The 21,034-nt window shown below is 41.1% G+C and overlaps 1 protein-coding gene across 5 annotated transcripts in view; it reads right to left on the reverse strand.

Moving 5' to 3' along the window:
• Window positions 1-21,034, reverse strand: part of cacna2d2a (calcium channel, voltage-dependent, alpha 2/delta subunit 2a) — a 175,014-nt gene that overhangs the window by 52,223 nt on the left and 101,757 nt on the right. For 2 of the 5 annotated variants that reach the window (XM_061727340.1, XM_061727336.1), the window contains exons 5-6: window positions 7,107-7,151; window positions 3,702-3,840 (exon numbers count right to left, since the gene is read on the reverse strand). In XM_061727340.1, the coding sequence (XP_061583324.1) occupies window positions 3,702-3,840; window positions 7,107-7,151 (184 nt within the window). Of the gene's footprint in view, window positions 1-3,701; window positions 3,844-7,106; window positions 7,152-21,034 lie in introns of all 5 variants that reach the window. The other 3 variants (XM_061727337.1, XM_061727335.1, XM_061727338.1) reach the window with 2 other exon arrangements.

A 21,034-nucleotide genomic window follows, 5' to 3' on the forward strand; every position in this document is an offset into this window, starting at 1 on the left:
CTGCTATCTTTCCTACAATGGTTTATCTTTTTCTCTCAGTTCAGAGATGCACGCTGTGATACGAGTATTAATTCATGATGTCATTCTCATGAAAACAGTCATTTTATTCAGTACGGAAACAATCTTTACAAATCAAACAAGATACTTCCAGCACACAGGGTGAAACATACAGCGGCAGGACCGATTCCTAGATCAACTGTTGCACATCATGCTGCACTCTCCAACACTTTTCTTTTCTCTGTTTTTGCCCTGGCCTCCCTCTGAGGGATGAGCACTGAATCTGCCCACTCACACTGCCTCTCCTCTGATAATCCTAAACCCACAGATATGCTGTAGCTCCAGACCCTTCAAGACCCAGAGGACAACAATCCGCCCACATTAGTTTCCTCAGGCATCCTCTCCGAGGCACACTCACAGGTTCCTGTTGCTAAGCCTAGAGCAGTGGATGAAATATAGATAATGATCCTCTTTTACCATCTAAAGCTAACGCAGCTCCCATTACGTGGGAAATTCCTGACAGCAAATTCAAAATGTTATGTTTTCTTAATTTGGATGTGCACAATTTTATTTATTTTTGGCTGCTAAAGTTATGCATGCTTGGCAAAACATGAATAATCTCTCACTCGGATTTTATATAGAGTGGATGTGAATGTTGTAAGATGTCTTTTAATCTAACAAGCTTCCTTGGCTGCAACATTACATTAATTTAAATAACTGCGTGTGAGAAAAAGCTACTGTAATCTGAATTCAGTTTGTATGGGGTGTGAAAAAAACCCCAAAATGTAATTTGCGAAGAGAGCAGGCTTGACAGGAACAACTCAGGAGCCACCCAGGGAAACCAACATGACCTGGAAGCTGATAGAAATCCAAGCTTCACTACCAACAATCAATATAAAAGCCTGCTGAAAGACATGTCGACATGTCAGGACACCGCAAATCATTGCATTGGTCCAATTGAAAGTTTTAAAATGCATGTAAACATCTTAGTCCTGATAAAATTGAATCTAAATTGAACTTCTGAAAGTCTGATTACTCCTGCATGTAAACATACAACTGGACTGGAAGTGGCCTAGAAAAGAAAATGACAGCGTACAGGACGTCCAACATGTACAGAGATGTAATCTGTTGTTGTAATTTGCTGCTGCAGGGTAAACAGGAGATGTACCTGTTGTTTTGGTGTGTGAGGCGTAATGGGTCAAACTGGAAAACCCCAATACTAACAAGATGAAAGCAGGCAAGTTGCCACTAATTGTGGTAGAGTCTCACATACTTTAGTCAGAAAATCAATTATCCTTTTGTGCATCTATGCTGGGACAAAGAAAGGAGTCCAATTAAACAGTTTTGTCAAGCTTTGATCGGAGCTTGATAAACAAACTGGGAGAGAAAAAAAAAGTTGTGTCTGCGAAACCTAACAAACTCATCTCCAGCTGATTGGAAAACCAAAACAAGTCTTACGGAGGAAAGTCCTACGGTCAGATGCGAGTGAGAATGTGTTGTCTGGTGAGGTTTTCATGACATTGAGGGTTTATATGCTGGTTCATGTTGAAACTAAGAACTGCTTGAGTCAACGGCTGGGGGAGGCAGTGGTCGAGCAGACCAACAGAAATTTTGTGAATGCCACTCAAAACAAAACATAGCAAAACAAAAACTGATCTGCAGTATGAACCGTAAATATGATTAAGACGATAACCGGTAGCCAGAGCCGTCTGGGAGATTTGCAAGGCCCTGTGCGAAATGGCTGGGGGGGGCCCTTGCGCGTGAGCTTTGCGAGTGCGCGCGAAATTTTTGTTTTTTTTCGGGTCGGATCGGGTGTCTATATGCGCAATTTTAACTCTCCAATTAGCAAAATACTGGATACCTTCCCCTGCCTCATCATCATCTGGGCTTGCCTCGACGCAGGGCCTCACGGCTGCTTGAGACCCGGTCGGATCGGTGATTTTTGTAACAAATTTATCAAACAAGCTTTTCAGAGAGGCATTAAACTCTTCCATTTTCTTTCGTTTTTTTCTTTTTTCATCCCCTGATGGAAATTTCCTGAATCTGTCTCGTTCTCTCGACATTGTGTGACAGTTTGTTCCAACTCCACCCGTCTGGATCAGGGCACCTTGTGTCTGCGCTTGGTCTGACGCAGTTGTATTGAACAACAGACACGCGCATCATTGCACATATATTTATTGATATGCACAGACTAGTACACATTTAGGTCTGTAATGGAACGTGACTGTTGATATTTATAAGGGAAAAAAAGAAAAAAAATTGAAAAAAAAAAAAATTGAAAAAAAAAAAAAAAAAAAAAAAAAAAAACGGCCCATAGCGCGAGGCCCCTTGGGGCGCGAGGCCCCGTGCGGTCGCACGGTTCGCACACCCCTTGCGGCGGCCCTGCCGGTAGCAATAGGGACTGTACTGAATGTCTAGTTCCATGTGGCTCGACTCTGTTCATTTGATTGGATGAAATCTGCATCTTGTCTTTCATAAAAATTACTTTTCAAAGGGTTTCTGTGCAGGGTTTCCCAGATGTTTTTGTTGAACAGACCATCTGTAAGGTCAGGTTATCATCTAGTCTGCCTGCTCCACTGGAAAACCAAGATTCAGTAAAGTCTAGCAGTCTGATGAACCCATGATGCCACTGCCACATGTTGGGTCGGACAGAATAGCTTTCTATGTTCTTTATAAGCAACCGCACTCATCATTTCAGCTGCGCTAATACAATGTTTCAATATTACCTTCTATCTTTATGAACTCTGCCCAAAAAAACTATTTATGAATGCTGTCTACCCTACTGCTAACAACAACAACTAAAGCAAAGCACTCAGCGTAAATAATGGCATTGGCACAAAATCTGCAGTTGGGAAATCTAAGCACAGCAGATGGCGCAATGGGAGCTAAAGAAAAAAAAAAGTAAATGTTTTCTACAGAGCAGAAGAGGAAAAAACAACTTATTGCATGCACCGTCCCACTTTACTCTTCTAGACTCCACCAACCTCAATCAAGAGCCCCTTTATTCTCTGACTCGTATCCTCAGACGAGGGAATCCGAACTGTCACAAAATGGCTCTGGGAACAATATGTATTCCTGATTGCTCTATTGTGAGTTAGCTTTGGTCTTTGACATCTCCTCCTAAACCAAGACTGTCTAATTCTGACATGATTTGTCTGGAGACACGGCTGGTGGGCATTGTTATAGACAGGTGCCATACAATGCCCGGTCCACAAAGAAAGAGAAGAGCATGACAAAACCAGAGAGAGAGAGGAAAAAATGTCACAGTAAAAATGGCTGTCTGTCCTCACATCCTCTGGTTTCTGAGTCTTTAAAAGGGCTGACAGAAAGCGTCCAGAAGGTTAGAGGTGGATAATAGAGGGAACTATAAGATACACGAGTTCCCTTTTGTATATTTGGCAGCTGCAGAATAAGGAGGGTGTTACGTCTGCAGGGAGAAAGGTTGGGGATCATGAGCAGAGGATGCTATGCACATGCAAAAAGAAAAGAGAAAGAAAAGTGCAGCAATACAGTACGGATCTGGTGGGAGAGACTCAGAACAGAAGACTGTCATCTAGCCATGCGCCGGCATTATGAAAGACAATCAGAGAAAAAAGTGCTTGAACAACCTTCTCCAGACTCCCAATATGGATTTAACATATATTTACATTAAAAAAAAAAACAACACATTTAAACATGAACGCCATGATGAAACTGCAACTTACAGCCCTTGTAAATGTCTGTAGGAATCTGGACTGCGCTGGAAGAGTAGTTGACTTTGTTTTTGAAATTGGGATCATCCACAAACTCCAGCTCCAGAGAGATTGTGGTCTCCAGTGGAACCTCCTCCTCTCCATCCTCTGTCTGCTGAAACACACACACACACACGCACACGCACACGCACACACACACACACACACACACACACACACACACGTTAGCATACAAATAAGACATGGGTGGAAAGAAAATAAAGATGTTAGACTGCCTTCTGTCACATCCTATGCCGTGGTGCTGTGGTAGAGTACGCATTTGCAATCAGTTTATCATATTTCTCTCTGACTCAGAAGTCGCACCGAATTTGGATAATGTTAGGCACAAAAATAACATTAATCTTCCTGACGTCTGCCTTCGGATTTGGGTGGTTCTGCTCTCTCCTCGTCATCAGACAGCAACAGCAGGTACCAAAGCAGTCACGAAATAGAGAGATTCATTAGCAGCCGTGATAATGACAGTATCACAGACACATATGAGGTGCTGGATAAATGAACCCCAACCAAACCGGAAACCACCATCACATGTTCATTATTTTGTTTTCTGCCTACATGAGAAAAAGCATATTTCAAATCAGACTTTCCGTTGTTTTCCCTGCAATCCTTGAGCCTTGCCGTTTACAGTCTTTCCCCTGCACGTGCTTGAAAAGAGACACGCTGCAACACGGAACTGGTAAATGTCACAGAGAGTCAGGTAAAACAATTAAAACTGCCCGCCTGATTTAGTTAATTAGCTCCCCCAATTAAAAGAAGAAAAAAAAACACTGATTAAAAACAATTCTTACAAAACAAAAGCAAAAAAGAAATAAACAGCTGAAGCACTTGACGACATGAAAGAGTAAAAGGCTTTGAGTCGGGAGCTGTCTGACTGATATCTAGTTCTTACTTACAAGAAGTTACGGGTGATTTCTTCTCATTCATTTTACTCAAAGGTTCTACTGGGAAAAGTCTGTTCATCTGTCACTTTAACTCTTCAAATTTATGACTTCACCTGAAGCTACAGTCTTGTGACAATGAAATAAAGACTTTGAAAGGTCTTATTTTAAAATATATTCATTCAAACAAACTCAAAAAGTTTAGATTACTAGGTGTTGTTATATAATATATATATTTTAAGGCACACATGGCATACATTGGTATTCAACTTGTGTAGCTTTAATCAGAAAGTTTGAATAACCTCTGACTGAATTTATTGTTTTTAATTTAATTTTACATTTTTAAAAGCAGGATAACTCTCAGTTTTTGTTTTCTGTATATATTGAAAGTGTGTGTGATTTTAGTAATACTGAACATGACTGAGCTGGTGATGCTGGGTGTTAAACACAACTGTGAGGTTGAAGTGTTTGTTTCTCTGTCGGTCTCGGGTAAGAAGCTTTTTTTTTTTCTTCACATAGTTATTTACTTCCTCCAGAAGAGCCTAATAATAATTAGCCAAGGCAGTGTCTAATTAGGGGCTGAATAAATCCACACAGGAAAGACTGATTGGTTAATTTTTGTCACCCATCCTCCACCTGTTTTGCTCGATTCATTACCCAATTTGTTAATTCCATCTCCTTGTTCTTAAGTTTTAATTAAAGGCTGAAGAGGGTAGAGTTGACATTTTGAAGCATCTTTCATTCCCACGTCCAGCAGATCAAAGCTAACCTGAAATCTATCACTTTTGGCCCTGTATGTCCAGAGGGAATAGAGTGACGGACTAAAACCGTCCTTCTGTTTCAATTAATGTTAAGAATTACTCCACAGATGCAGATGAGAGTCATTCATAACAATCACTATTTTCTTTGCAGAAGCTGAAATCTGGTAATAAATCATTTCTGATGATAGTGCATTTTATGTATTTAATGGTTGTCCTACAAGTAAATTACAACTTGGAGATATGGGTGACAATATTTTCCAAAGAAACAAATTAAAGTACCGCTTGTAGAGTGGGATGATGCAGAACAAAGAATTATTTCATTTTCATGGGTGCTTTGATTGCTCTTTGAAGCATATGGTGCAATATTTCTTTGGGATGTAAGGATGTGTTTTTTCTCAAAAATACACATCTTTTAACCTGTGGCCAACAAGGCTTCAAAGTCATATCACTAGGTACTTGTAGACAACAAGTCTGGTACAAAAAAGAAATCAAATGTGTTGAATTAATAGAACAGATTGAAGCTCGACGAGGGTTCGACAAACCTGAAAGTGTCAAATAAAATGCTCACCACCTTCAACTTGAGAATGAATATCAGATAAACTTCAGCACATCACATTGCTCTTTTAAATCAAGGGTAAACAGTGCCAAAAGATAACGTCAACAGGGTGTAGCACACAAGAGGGAGGAGAGCCTGCCCACAACTTACCTTTACTTGAAACCTATTTGCTATGTCATTTTCCAAATATAACTCCAGTGTAGCTTAATTGAAAAGAGTCATTGAGGGAGGTTGGGCAGGAGCTACTGGTGGAGTTTCAGAGGGTGAATGACCTCCACTTGACTTCTGCCTTTGCTTTTGGGTGGTTGTAAGGTTGGTGATGTGGGGGTCAGAGGTGTGTGCTGGGTTGGCTTCGGTGTGCCATGTTAATGATGACCGATGTTCTCCAATTAGATGAGCTGACAGGCCCTAAAACGCTGTGTCATTAATCACAAGAGTGGCATGCACAAAGAGAAAATCACCCCGTGATTTATTGCTCCTCCGCTTCCCCTTTCTTTCTCCCTTTCCCCATCTTTTTGTGCTCTATGGGTCTAAAAGGGATTCTCACACTCTTCCTTGAAACTTAATCAATCAGCAGGTATGGGTTCCAAGTGTGCCCGATCCTGAGGGGGAACTGCAGTCTGCACAGAGTGATGGTGCAGTGAGACCAATGATTTATGGAGCTGTTTTGATGGTAAATGCATTAACCAGTCTGCTGGCCTTTCTTTGAATGCCATTCATATTCTTCAGCATGAATGGCATGCGTGAAATAAATGTTTCGCTTTTGTATGAAATTGTGACATGACTTGTGCTTCGGTGTGAGGCGTCTTGATGCTCTAAAACCCTGCAGTAAAGGTTCGCGCAAGCGCAGCCCGGGGGAAAGAGAGGAAACTCTGGAAATTACACCAGGGGGAGGACATCTGAACTCACTGTCACATGCATGCCGGCCTGCCCGTGCTCTGTCACACCAACTCACCGTACAGCAGTGTCACCTCACTAACGCACACAGACAGCGCAGGATCCTGTGACTGGAAGGAGGGGGGGGCATCAACACCGAGAAGGCCAAGGGGAAGGGTGGGGAGGGCTTGCAGGAAAATGGTGGAAGGGGAAGGGAGTGGATCGGATAGGATTTGGCGGGTTAAGGCAGGCAGACGGGGGAGATGGGAGCAGTCCGTACCGTACTCACATAGTCTGAATCCGCTTTGGAATCGTAGTATGAAATGGCATTTTCCTGTGCAGAAAAAAGTAAGAAGAAAGGTGATGAGAGAAGATATAGCAGCGCTTATATCAGCCCCGACCTGTGGTGGTAAGTCAGAGAGAGAGTCATGGTTATATTCATTCACACTGTTCAGCATGAGAATATAATCAGCATCACAGAACACAGGAGAAGTAGTGTGATGAGGAATGACTCTAATGACAAGAAGAAAAGATACTGAAGGATGTGATGCATCTGAGCAATAGCTTTGTCGAGATGCAGCATATGTGGCACATGTTCAAATGTGTACTCCAACAGAAACAGAAAAGGAAAATGAAAATTCCTATCAGTTGCTTGTTTTTTATTAATCATATAGGTTTCCAGAGTTCCCGAGTCAACTTGCTACCACCTAGATTTAGCAGTTTATCTGCCTGCAGACCCAGGGCAACAGCCTCCCTGCCATCCTCTTGTCCTCCCAACTGGTGTCCTTATCTCCCACAGAGGCAGGCGTGAGGGCGGGCAGGGGCTGCGTGCAGCGAGCGGCGTCTGTGTGGCCTTCCCCATTATCGTGCGGAGGCTGGACGAGGACACGCTCTCAAGGGCACCGCAGTAACTGCCCTGCCCTCACCAGAAGAGCTGCATGGTCTGGTGACGGAGGACGGATGACGGAGAAAAAGAGTCTCCTGTTCAGGTGTAGCAAATCTTACATTACTCAGACTTAATATCTTCCACTCTCGGTTTGTACCTCGCTCACCCTCACTGTTTTGTTCGTCAGTCGTCTCATCTCTCTTCTGCTATTTCACACACTTGCTCTCATTTGTTTTACTCTACACATACATAAGGTCAGGTATGTCATTTCTCTGTCAACCCTTGTCTTTCTTAGTTCTTGTTAGCTTAAAAGCCTCTCAAGACTGCAATCAAGGTCTTAGATGGCCTCTAGTGCAAATCAGCCCGTCAGTCACTGGTTCGGTTTCAAATGATTCACCAATAGGAATGGGCGATATTTTACCGTTCACGATAAACCGTCAAAAAATTCCTCACGGTAAGAATTTGTCATGTCGCAGTAAAAACGATAAATTCCCGTTGATGATGTTTTTGTGTAAAGCTGATTTTTGGAAGGAAGGAAGGAAGGAAGGAAGGAAGGAAGGAAGGAAGGAAGGAAGGAAGGAAGGAAGGAAGGAAGGAAGGAAGGAAGGAAGGAAGGAAGGAAGGAAGGAAGGAAGGAAGGAAGGAAGGAAGGAAGGAGAGAGCAGGAGGAAAGAAGGAAGGAAGGAAGGAAGGAAGGAAGGAAGGAAGGAAGGAAGGAAGGAAGGAAGGAAGGAAGGAAGGAAGGAAGGAAGGAAGGAAGGAGAGAGCAGGAGGAAAGAAGGAAGGAAGGAAGGAAGGAAGGAAGGAAGGAAGGAAGGGAGAAAACAAGGAAAGAAGGAAGGAAGGGAGAAAAGAGGAAGGGAAGAAGGAAGGAGAGAGCAGGAGAAAAGAAGGAAGGAAGGGGAAAAAAGAAGGAAGGAAGGAAGGAAGGAAGGAAGGAAGGAAGGAAGGAAGGAAGGAAGGAAGGAAGGAAGGAAGGAAGGAAGGAAGGAAGGAAGGAAGGAAAGGGGAGAAGGAAGGGAGAAAACAAGGAGGAAGGAGGGAGAAAAGAGGAAGGGAAGAAGGAAGGAAAGAGCAGGATGAAAGGAGGAAGGAAGGGAAAAAAGAAGGAAGGAAGGAAAGAAAGAAAGAAAGAAAGAAAGAAAGAAAGAAAGAAAGAAAGAAAGAAAGAAAGAAAGAAAGAAAGAAAGAAAGAAAGAAAGAAAGAAAGAAAGAAAGAAAGAAAGAAAGAAAGATAAATTCCCGTTGATGACAAACATGGCGGATCTGAGAGCGAGATAGATTCATAGTTAAAAAGATGGAGTTGAATTGGTTTTTTTTTTATCGTCATTTTTATCGTTATCGGGATAAATGCCAGAAATTATCGTGATACATTTTTTAGTCCATACCGCCCATCCCTATTCACCAATGAAAGAAAAAATATATATCTCAATTGAAGTCGAGCTGACGCTGAATACAGAGAGCAGAAAGTAGGAAATAAAAGACAAGACAGAGGAGGAACAGCATTTGCCCCCTTGTGACACATCTCCTCAACTTACCAGCAGTGCCTCTGTTCTAGCTCTGAAAGGCATGAGGGGTGAAGATGGCAGGACAGGGGTACAATGGAGGGATCAGAGCAGATCATCCAGGGAGTACACTGAGGTAAGTTGGAGGTTAGGGATGGAGGGTCAGGTTTGGGCTGATATGAAAGGATGAACCGAGAGACGGGAGATGGATGGTAGCGGAGGGTGTACTAGGAGGAGAACTGCCGGAGCTAAAAATAGGCCATGCCTCAGCAGAGAGAGGGAGGAGAAACAGAGTGAAGGAGAGAGACAGTGTTGTGTCTGCCAGCAGGATTGATCTGAAGCCCAGTCCTGCTTAGACTGGTCTGTCCCTTCTGAAGAGTTTACTCTCACCGCTGCAGCATTACAACTCATTATGCAGGACGTCTTCTTAGAAATGAACGTTTGCTTCCTCACACTCAAGGGACACCATCCAGCATCTTTACTCAAACAAATAATACATTTAAAAAAAAGGTGCAAAGTAGGCTGAAGAGATACTTCAGTTCTGGGTCGGACCGCACTGCTTCACACTTTACCATTAGTATTCAGCTGTGTTTTTATGTATACTGTACATAATCCTTTATTACTGCTCTTCATTATAAATGATACAATGCACAATGACGTGGAAAATCAAAGTTAAAACTTGAATACATAAGTGGAAAATCATTTTCATCAACCTGTTCTGGGAGTGCCATTGCTACGTCATCTTTCTCATAATCACAAATCACTCAAGGTGCTAAATCTGAACAAAACAGACAGAGAAGACTGGGAATAAAACCTTTAAACTACTGAAATAGTGCTGATAAATATAGCCCCCTCTTGGTTTCAAATAATTATTAGGTAGATAGGTCCTGCTCATGAACCCAACGTTCAATTGCACACAAGAGACTGCACGGAAGAGACGGCTCCATGTTAATGAGTCCAAGGCTACCGTGACCCCTCTGAGCAGTTAACAAGGCAGCAAAGCCATCTGTTGCAGCTGGTCTCTGGTCTCCATGGGTGCAGGGTCTGGGTTAAACACACATCTAATACAACAACAATTATTGCACACTGATGTCCTTGCCCCAGGCACTTACTCATTTATAATCCACAATCTAACTCTTAAAGGCAATTGCATACAGTCTGGTACTTCATAAATGGACATATAAACACACAGATAAGCAGCGTGCATGTGCAGGGGGAAGGTGCTCGACGAATGTACACGCAACCGTCTGAGAAATTCCCTCTGACGCAAAGCACTATCAGTAAATTAAATCTATCACACTGAGTTGACCAACACATTTCAAACAGGAGACAAATACTGAAGACAGGTGATGATCTCCAGCCCTTCCTCTACATCAATCTTCCCCTGCTCATCTCCCACCCCTCACCCCCTTCCTTTTCCCACCTCTATCTCGATCTGCTTCCTTTCCTCATCACTCCTTCTCCTCCCTGCCATGTCTTATCTTCATCTTTCCCTCATCTCTCTTTCTTCAATACCAGCCTCCTCTCTCCAATTTCAGATTTCAGTAAAAGCAGCACCACAGAGGTTAGATGCCTAGTGTTGCTATAGAAACCGCCCCTCTGCTCTAGATTACAATGTGACTTTGTCTCCTCGCCACTGCCACACCGTCTGCTTGTTTTCATGTCTGATCAGACACATGCCTGCATATCCTTTGTTTGTCTGAGAGGTTGCTCTTCATCTAGCAGGTTTTTTTTTTTTTTTTCATTTTTTTCTCGTTATTGGTATGCCCTGCATGTTATTTCAAAGTCACACACTGTTTATTGTTGTAAAGTTAAACTTCAAAATCCTCATTCAGGTAAAGGTCAAAACCTTTGAAGCCCATAATTTCAATCTTTGTGCAGAAAACCTTGAGAGATGTTTTATCTGATAATTCACTAGGTTGCAATAGTGGTTGAAAAATGGCAAGTAAACATGAAAGGCCGTCATGTGTAGGGGCTACATGCCATAACTGAGTATACATGTAGCTGCTGGGGCCAAATCTTTTGAATTTGAATCCGTGCCCTCGTCTCCAGGCTGAGACGGGCTGACATTTGAATTTGAGACAAGCGCTCCATCACGGGTGGGGACAGATTACAGTCATATTCATATCTCCTATGGACACCTGCTAATGATTTTATAATTACAGAACACACTCTGCCACTGCTGTGCCCCGGGGTGTGCACACAAGCATGCAGGAAGATACACACACACACACACACACACACACACACACACACACACACACACACACACACACACACACACACACACACACACACACACACACACACACACACACACACACACACACACACACACACACACACACACACACACACACACACACACACTACACTTTTCCTCTGGCCTCGATAGTTTAGCAATCATTTCTAGCACCGGTTTTCTTAATGGAAGCTGACATTATATCAAACACAATAAAGGATTTCATTTACTGCTTTTCATTAACCACGCACATCAGCCCATAAGGTACACATCAGCACACACACGTCCACACATAGCTCACTTAGAGCTAAAATTGCATCAAAAATAAAAGAAAAACCTTTACACTGTGATTTGGAGCCAGATACATTTTAACTTGGCTAATTTTCTAACGTCTTTTTCTCCAATTTCTTCTCTTGTCTCTAACTGTTTGTTTCACTGTCATGTGTTTCCAACATCACAATGGTCGAACTGCTCATTAGGTGTCAAATTGTACGAAACATCTGAATTCGATGAATCCACTCTGCAACAGCAGCTGGCAAAACTCTCCAGTCAAAGAAGCAAGGTGCCAGTTTTCATCTCACACATATTAATGGCACACACGCCAAACAGACACGTTCAAATTCACACACGTTTGGCAGGTAATGACTGACATCCCATTTCTTCTGGAGAATAGAAATGTTCACACAAGGGTGTTCATACTAAAAGGGCAGACGTCAAGAAAGGCTTTGCTTGAGCACTACAGGAAACCAATTTTTTTCAACTCATTTCCTGTATTTTATATGACCCAGAGATCTGTGCCAGTGCGAAAAAGGTGAGTTCATGATCTTCAAATAGAGGTAAGGTTATAATGGACATGTAAATGCATCTACAAGCCCTTTTACCACCTTGAACCTTGACTGTAGAGTTGATCTATGAATTTGAAACCAATAGTGCCATTTTGAGCCCAGTACTTATTTTATTTTTATTTTTTTAAATATTTTTATCCCGATTTTTTCCAATTTTCATCACCCAGTGCTCCTACCCAAGTGACAGTCCTGGGCATTGCCATCCTCTACCAACCCCGGGAGGCCCTGCACTGAGCTCAGGTCTCCTCCTTAACCTGAGGAGTGAGCAGGCCGCATCTTTTCACCAGACAGGGTGGGGTTTCTCCGGCCGGACGTAGCGCGTGGAAGGATCACGTTATTCCGGCCGGATCCTCCCCACCCCATCTGGCTCCCCGGCTGGCCAGAGGGGGCATGTGTAGCCCAGGACTGTGTGCATGTTTTTGTGAGGGTAGCTCACTTATTTATTTATGTAGTTGTTTTAAATTTTCTGGTCAAGTGAATGCATCACATCCGATACGATCACCACAAAAATCCTCAGCATTGATTTTTTTTTTTTTGCATAAGCAACAACTGAAACTTAAACATTTCATTACGTCTTGCTGCCTACTTAATGAGACCTGTTATGATTTGTTATAGATAACGTTTTATAGACAATGATCAAGTTTCAGATCATCATGCATGCAGTTATAGCCGCTCACCTCCACATCAAAACAATATGAGCGGCACACTTCTCTCTGTCAGTCCTACCCACTCACCCTGAGTGAATATGAGTGGAATACATTTACCGTGACAGAGACAAAAAGGCACGTGACCTGCTGAAGTCCTTCCAAGAAAAAGAAAATCTATGCAATGGTTTTATTCGTTATAAAAACAGGGGCACACATGCTTTGTTAGTTTAATAGGAATGTTAGCTTAGCTGAAATCATAATGTTCACTGGTGCTTGGCACAGCTTTGCACTCACACTACTAAAGGTTTGACCATTTTCCTACTGAAGTCTCCACAATATGTGGAAGAATCTAAGCAAAACTACTCTTTTTAATTTTACTCTTGTTCAACCAATATTGAGGATATTTCTGAAGGATTTTTGCTCTTAGCTTTTTGGGAGGACAAGTACCTGCATGGTATCATGAATATGTGATAATCCAACAATCCTGCAAACAGTCCCTACATTGATGCAGGTCACACTACTACCAGTTTAACAGGTTTTGAAAGTTGTCCCTTTTGGTGGCTATTAAGGGTGTAACGATACACTAATCTCACGATACGGTACGATACACGGTATTGAGGTCACGATAACGATACGATACAATATTATAGCAGTATTTTTTAACAACCTTGAATGAGGAACATATGACTGGAAAAAATTGTCTTTTATTTGAAAGACACATAATACAAAACAATGCTGTGCGTTTGCCCTATTGTTTCAGTTTGTAACGCTTTATAACTGTTTAAGTTTTAAAGAGAAAGCCAGGCCAACCATTTTCCACAAACTGAACTAAAAGTAAATGTCAGGTTTGCATTATGCATCTTCAGTTTCATACAAGTACAAATATTTTGCCACAAACTGAATAGTTTCTCTCATGTATGATTTGACTTTTTTCTTTTCCAGAAATTTAACAACTAAAATTGAATAAATAAATACAAGTAAATAAATACATAGAATTTTACATCATAAAAAAGATTGATTCATGCTCACCTTATAAATGTAAGAGGAGATTTATTTTTGTTAAGAAGGTTAGTTTGTTAATTCAGGGTTCATTATTTTATAAATATATTTTTTATATTCTGTAAATCAGGGACTATAATTACACTAGTCAGTTTATCAGTTGTTAGTATGTTTTAGATTGGGCGGAGTGATACAGCACTAGGTGTTGTGTTGATGTTCTTAAATCCTACACTGTTGAGGGACATTGAAGTACACGCAAACTCACGCAGAAGTGGTCCCGTGTTTATCCTACTCACGACCCCAAAAAGGTTTAATTTAATAAGGTAAGGCTTAACTCTCTACACCAGACTTAAATAAGTAAAGGTTCAGAGCTCAAAACAGGACCGCAAAACTTTCTTCTGAGCGGAGTCAGATTTTGGTCCGCGCGGTCGCGGTCGGATGTGCGTTTCTAGTCAACACAATAGATTAATATTAATAACCCAATATCGCGATACAGGTTGTCACCACCACGACACGTATCGTGACGTTTTTGTATCGCGAAATTTCGTGGCACGATATATTGTTACACCCCTAGTGGCTATAGGAGGGCAAGTTACGGGTCCTATAATGTTTTAAACAATTTCTAAAATCTGAACGATACATTTTCCAAGACTGAAGATGTCGACAGTGTCTGTCCAAGGAAGCGAGCTCTGCCAGGGGCATTTTGGTAGTATATAAACATACTTGTCAGAGAATAGCAAAGAGCAAACAAAGATAAGGCTTGCTGTCAACAAAACCATCTGCCTTTGCAAAGACACCCCATTTGTGGACTCAGCTGCCACCATGTAAGGCAGCAAAGACATCACATACGGCGATGACATGTTTTCTGTACAACCCCATCTGACAGCCCGCTACTAGGCAAAGTCAGCCTCAGTAGAGCCAGAGCCTCTTAAAAATGGCCAGCACGAGGAACCTCTTGTGTGTCCATCAATGTATTCTGCATCTTAAGACAAAAACAAAATGATACAATTTGTTGAATTCTCTGTGTAAGAAAACCCGAACGGGAAAGAAACATTTCTAAAGCGGTTGAAGAGTCAAAGATGGTTTAGAACAAATGGCACATTATCTACAATTGGTCAGCTGAGCAAGAGAGACCTTGGTGCAGACTAGGGCTGCACAATTAATCGTTAAAAAAATCGCGATCTCGATTCATGCTTCAACGCAATCTCATTTCCAAATGACGACGATTTAATTTTTTTTTTTTTTTTTTTTTTTTTTTAAGATGGCTGCATAAAAAAAGGACTAGGCCTATGTTCTAGGTTGTTGTAGTCCTGTCATGGTCAACTATCATGTTGTCATGTTTGTTATATTTTGTTAATGATTGTGAATTACATTTGGAGAAACATCTACCTTTCTCATCACCTGACACATATTGCACATAAATATTGTTAAAATTGTTATTGTTAAAATTATTTAAAGACAAGAGAGATGTTTATAGTTTTTATGTTCAATGTCAGCTGTTACAAAGTTGATGCCAGTCTTTTATCAGGCACCATCATATTTTTCTTAACGTTTACCTTTTGTATCGGCAGCTTCTTAATAGCAGCAAAAGGCAATGGGGGGTTCATCCCAGCCAGAGGAATAATTTGTTGCCTCAGAACTACAGGATCTGTTACAAGTCCCCTTTCTGAAAGGGTGTTCAACTCAGGGAGGAACAAATATTGTTCAAAATTGTTATTATTGTTTAAATTATTCAAAGGTTTGTGTAAAGAAGACAAGAGATGTTTATTGTTATTATATTTTTGTTCAGCTGTTGCAAAGTTAAAGTAATAAGTGCAATACATTTTATATTGGAAAAAAATCGTGAGAGAATCGTGATCTCAATTCTAAGCAAAAAAATCGTGATTCTCATTTTGTCCAGAATCGTGCAGCCCTAGTGCAGACACCAGTGCTCCTACAGCTGCTCTCACGAGCTTCAGAGTCCACTCAGGTAGCACAACTTTCTGGAGGATCAAATATCTCGACAAGACTCTATAATTGGGCTTTTATGTGAGACTAATAATGTAATTTAAGTTCAAGGAGAAAATATAAAACAAAATTGAGCACGCTGGAAAGAAGAGCGAGCACTCTACCCATTATGCAGTACGAATAGCTCAACGTTCTTTCAGGTGACTCTTGTGAGTCAACACTTTTCGACTCAGTCGTATTTCGAAAAATACGACTGTTCTCTTAAACACGGAAGTTCACCGAAATGGCTCTTTATAATGTAAAGTCAATAAAAGAGCTGACCAGCTTACTGATAATTAAAGTGTTGGCCTGGAGTAAAGAGAAAGCGAGAGAGCAAGAGCCGTTGAACTGAAATGAAACCCTGATAAAGGAACGCGTGGCAGAGGCCCTGGGCGCGGCTGCCTCCCTCTCTCACGCTTCCTCGTTGGCACGCTCAGCATCGGCAGGCTTTTAAGCAATTAGGAGGTTGCTGAGACCATGGCGTCCAAGCATAGCTCCATGCAGATGTTCATTTGTATGCCAATAAACAAATATGCCCCCAGATTAAAGCTCCAATGCACAGTGCAAATTCAGCAAAGTGAACGGCATACTCTGTTCACATCTCATCAGCGTCTTGCTCCTCTTTGGACAAAACGTCAAGCTGACTCCAAACTGCACACTCACTGCACAGACACTGAAAAAGATGGGCACCAGACCAACAGACAGAAATGGTGAGTTAAAAGAGTAAGCTAAAAAAATTAGACATTTTTACAATTATGTGACATATGTTGCACTTAATGTATATCTTGGGCCCTGAGATTCGCTAATATTTTCACTTTTTAAATCTGTCAGTGTAATCCTCCTGCAAGTCTCATTAAATCGTTCCCTTCCTCCTCCTCTTTTCCTCTCTATTTTCCATCTACGCTGTTCTGACTTTCGCAGCCCGGCACTTCCCCTCGGTAAAAGCAGTTAAATCAGTCTGAATATTCCAGTCCTAAGATAAGGAAAGAAGTCTTTGTCCCGCTGTACTCTGGGTAATGCTGTTCTCCATTGTTGGCTGACAGGGCTCCATTGAGGAGCAGGTTTTCATGCTGATAACATCTCCACCCTGCGTGGACACAATGCCAGATAAAAAACCTTTCCAACATGACACACGCATGCCAACATCTACCAAACAAGCTCCCAATCTGATTTTCACAGGAGAAGCAGAAAAAGAGTGCTGTAACGTGAAATGAAGACAAATAAGATAAATAGGCCGTGGAAAGGCAATTATTATCCAGGTCTAAGATTTTACCTACGTTGACCAATCCCGTAAAATCTGCTGTTGTGTCCGGACCTTCATGTCCCATCACGGTGAAGCATGTATGACACCGTTGTTCAACCCATCTGATTTCCAGTGTCCTCTTTTTTTGGGACGAGGCGAATACAGATTTTCAATTCACTGTGATTTTTTTTTAGCAATTTTACCACTGCCAGTCCATAGAGTCCTAGAAAAGTCACCACCCTCTTCCTACAGACTGACCGAGAGTGCCCAATCAACAATCAGCGCTGGCCGAAAGGAAACCTGTTATTTTCGACCCCGTAATCATTTCCATCAGAAGCCTTCTGTCCTTCACAATGATTTGGAAATTCAAATGAAAGAGGGAACCCCATTTGAAGATATTAGCAGACAGGCAGCCAGGACAGCAGAGACAGAAGACACCAAGCAATCTAAAACCTACGTAGCAGATATTTCTCCTCAGATACAACATAATGAGCATCTCACCACTAACAAAGTGACAACGTGGTTACTCAGGCATTTTTACAAAACGCGAGGAAAAACACAGACAGTCAAACATGTCGCTTAATCAGTCGAAAACAATCTATGAAGGGAGTGTACACAGGTTGTGTGTACAAAACCAAATCCAAGAGATGTTGTACTTGCAATCAAACTACACCCAGATCATTAAAAAGAGAGAAAAAACAAAACAAAAGGCCAGACTATTTTCATTATCTATTACTCTGACAGATGTAAAAATATTTCACAAGCAGTCCTTGGCCCAGATAATGAAATGAAACATCTGTGTTTCAGGTCCACTTGAGACTAAATCATTGTCATATTTAGCTCCATGAAAACTTTGATAAAGAGTAGTCTTTAGTCAAGTAATTAATTAAATGATAACCAAATATTTGAAGCGTGACTTTAAAATATTAACCTCCTAATTTAAACTGACAATATATTCAGATATGAGAAAGAGCATCTTTGAGGTTCACCAACCCATATTTACATCTTTTTTCATGCTTCTGCTCTGAGCAGAGGGGCCGAGAAGCAGCCAGTCTATCTCACGAAATTAACATTTCATGGGTGTTGGCCATGTGGTGAAATGGAAAAAATCAAGGTCTGCAACATGGCTCACTGGATTTCTCTGATTATTGATTCTCATCTCCTGTGAGGCAAAGGTATCGATCAGTAGGATTTAGACATGGGGTTCACTTTTCCAAGTACTCCCTCCTGGCAAGCAGGCTGCATCACAGTTGGCCAAACTTCTCCTGTCAGAAGGATTATTTCATCTTTTATCATTAGGTGCTAATTTACTTACATTTATAACCCTTTTTGACTTTATAGTGTCTCTTTTTTGAGGGTAAAACAGTTGGAGTTTAATTCAATAAATTCTTAACAGTTGCGAAACATTCGGGGTTATGCAGAAAAGGAAATCAGAGAGAACTGGGAAACGGAAAACAAGGGGACATTTTGAGCACCACTCAAAGGAAGTACAGTGTTCTACAATCAAGATACTGAAATTACCAAACTGCTGGATCACCACGGCAATCACATGTCTGATCAAAGCTGGGGGCAGTGTAGCAGTTAATTGAAACCGAAAGGAACCATCAGTACAGGGAATGATAAGAAGCAGGGAGAAGCTCCAGGAAAACAGAAAGTGTATGTTGAAATTCATATTGGCATAATATAAACCTTGTTAGCAATGAGTCCACATGTACCTGAGTACAACACATATTATATGCACAATAGACATATTCCAGTTGCTGCTGAGGTATTCACACAATCAGGCACATTTGATGGGTAATAAACTCTGTTTCACATGTAGATAAATTGAATTTCTCTCTACATAGTCCTTCGTGATTTATCTTTTCTTTCTTTTATATGGCGCGTTGATGGAAATCCTTTTACGACTTCCATTAAATGCTCATCTAAGCAAAGCCGTATAAGGCTAGAAAAATGCTCCCAATGAAATTTGTGAGTTTATTTGTAATTACATAATGCTTATCGATATTTGAAAAAAGGCATTTGAAAAAATGACTCACACAGCTTTACTATGACTGTCTCTGTTATGGTTATTCCAGCAGAGCGATCTTTTTGAGTTTTGGTTGTTGATATCAACTGCAGCTTGATTTGAAAGGAGGGATGTATACATTCAAGTAATGCAGTAAAAGTAACATGAGGACAACATAATGGTAAGTGTGTAAAACAGAAAACCAGTACCCATCAATTTAAAATAAAAGGCCGGCGTTATTGCAAGAGCTGTGATATTTGGAGAATGACAAGCCATTGCTGAACGGTACGTTGCTGAAGTGCTGAACAAATACTGAACATTTTGATAGGTTAATTTGATGGGTTCATTTTGTCTAGGGAATAACATAATTGTAGAGAGAAAAAAAAACAAATACTACAAAGCATGTGTCTGAATAAATGACCACACCAGACATTGGTTCGTTGATACAATAAGAGATATAATCAGTGTGGGATATATTTTCTAACAGTCAAAAAAGAAATTCACTTGCAGGGAGCATAGAGAGAGTGAGAGTGTTGCACCCCTTCATTTCTGTTTTAACAGAATCTGAATTTGTATGTGTTCAAGGCAGCCTTCACAGGACTAATGTATTCTGTGGCTAATGGAGCTGGTAGCTTTGAGAGCTAGGCCGAGAGTTGCTGCATTGATTCTCACTTGTTTTCTCTGAAGGGCCAATTTTGTCAAACAGAGACTCACAAAAGGAGCCAAACTTGGTCAAGTGAACAAAGCCTTGCCATTCTTGCTCCCAGCACTTCAGGTCATGTTAAATCTCTGAGGGGATACGGTTTGACTCCAGGGGCAGGTGATGTTCCCGAAGTACAGATACGTATATATATATATATATATATATATATATATATATATATATATATATATATATATATATATATATATATATATATATATATATATATATATATATATGCACATTAGTGTATATCGATATGTATATGTATATACATACATGTAAGTAGGTAATTTGAAGAAATGCTAAAAGGTCATGGGTGCTTCAGTGCAAGGATGGTTCTGAACATTCAAGTGCAAAGAACCAAAAGAGGTCACATGAATACTACTGTGTTATGTATGAGAGTGGGTGGCTGAGTAGAGATGAGGAGAGAGGGAGAGCAGGAAGAAGAGAAAGAAAAGGAGAGACTGTGTTGTTCTATGATGAAAGGCTTGATTGATTAGAGAGTGATGATTGCAGTAAATGGCCTGGAAGATGGCTCCATCTCTGTTTCCCGTTTTCTCCATCTCTTATACCTTCTTCTCTCCCTCACTTGCTTTCTCGCTTCCCTCTCCATCTGTGGCTCTCACCGCCTCACCCTCTCCCTGGTTTCATCATGGCAACCCATCACCAGAGTGCCCCTCTCTCTCTCTCCTAATGACACAGCTATTAGCGCTAATGCATTTCCAACATACAGCAGCTGCCACATCATAATTTGAATAAAAGGACATGTCTTTCTCCAATCTCCACAATCTCCATCCTGTCTTTCATCCAGTCTTGTGTCTCACTTCCAATGTGTAGCACTTCACGACAACCTCCCTTCACCTATGTGACAGTGGTTATCATCAGCGGCCTACATGATAGGAGAGGAGCTGCTGACAGTAATGTAGCTAATAATTGAAGGTTGATCATGTCATTAGTCTCAGAATGATGGTAACTTGAGAGAATCTGTCAACTTCCAATTCAGCACCATAGTGAGCTTTAAATTTACACAGTTACCATCTTTATAACACTCAATTAGCACAAACATACATAGCTTTAGCTTAAACCAGGAACAATTACAGTCAGTATTTCCTCAATGCCTCAATTGAATCTAATCCAACATTTGTTACAC

This window comes from Cololabis saira, chromosome 8 (genome assembly GCF_033807715.1).
Source record: "Cololabis saira isolate AMF1-May2022 chromosome 8, fColSai1.1, whole genome shotgun sequence".
NCBI classification, from domain to species: domain Eukaryota; kingdom Metazoa; phylum Chordata; class Actinopteri; order Beloniformes; family Belonidae; genus Cololabis; species Cololabis saira.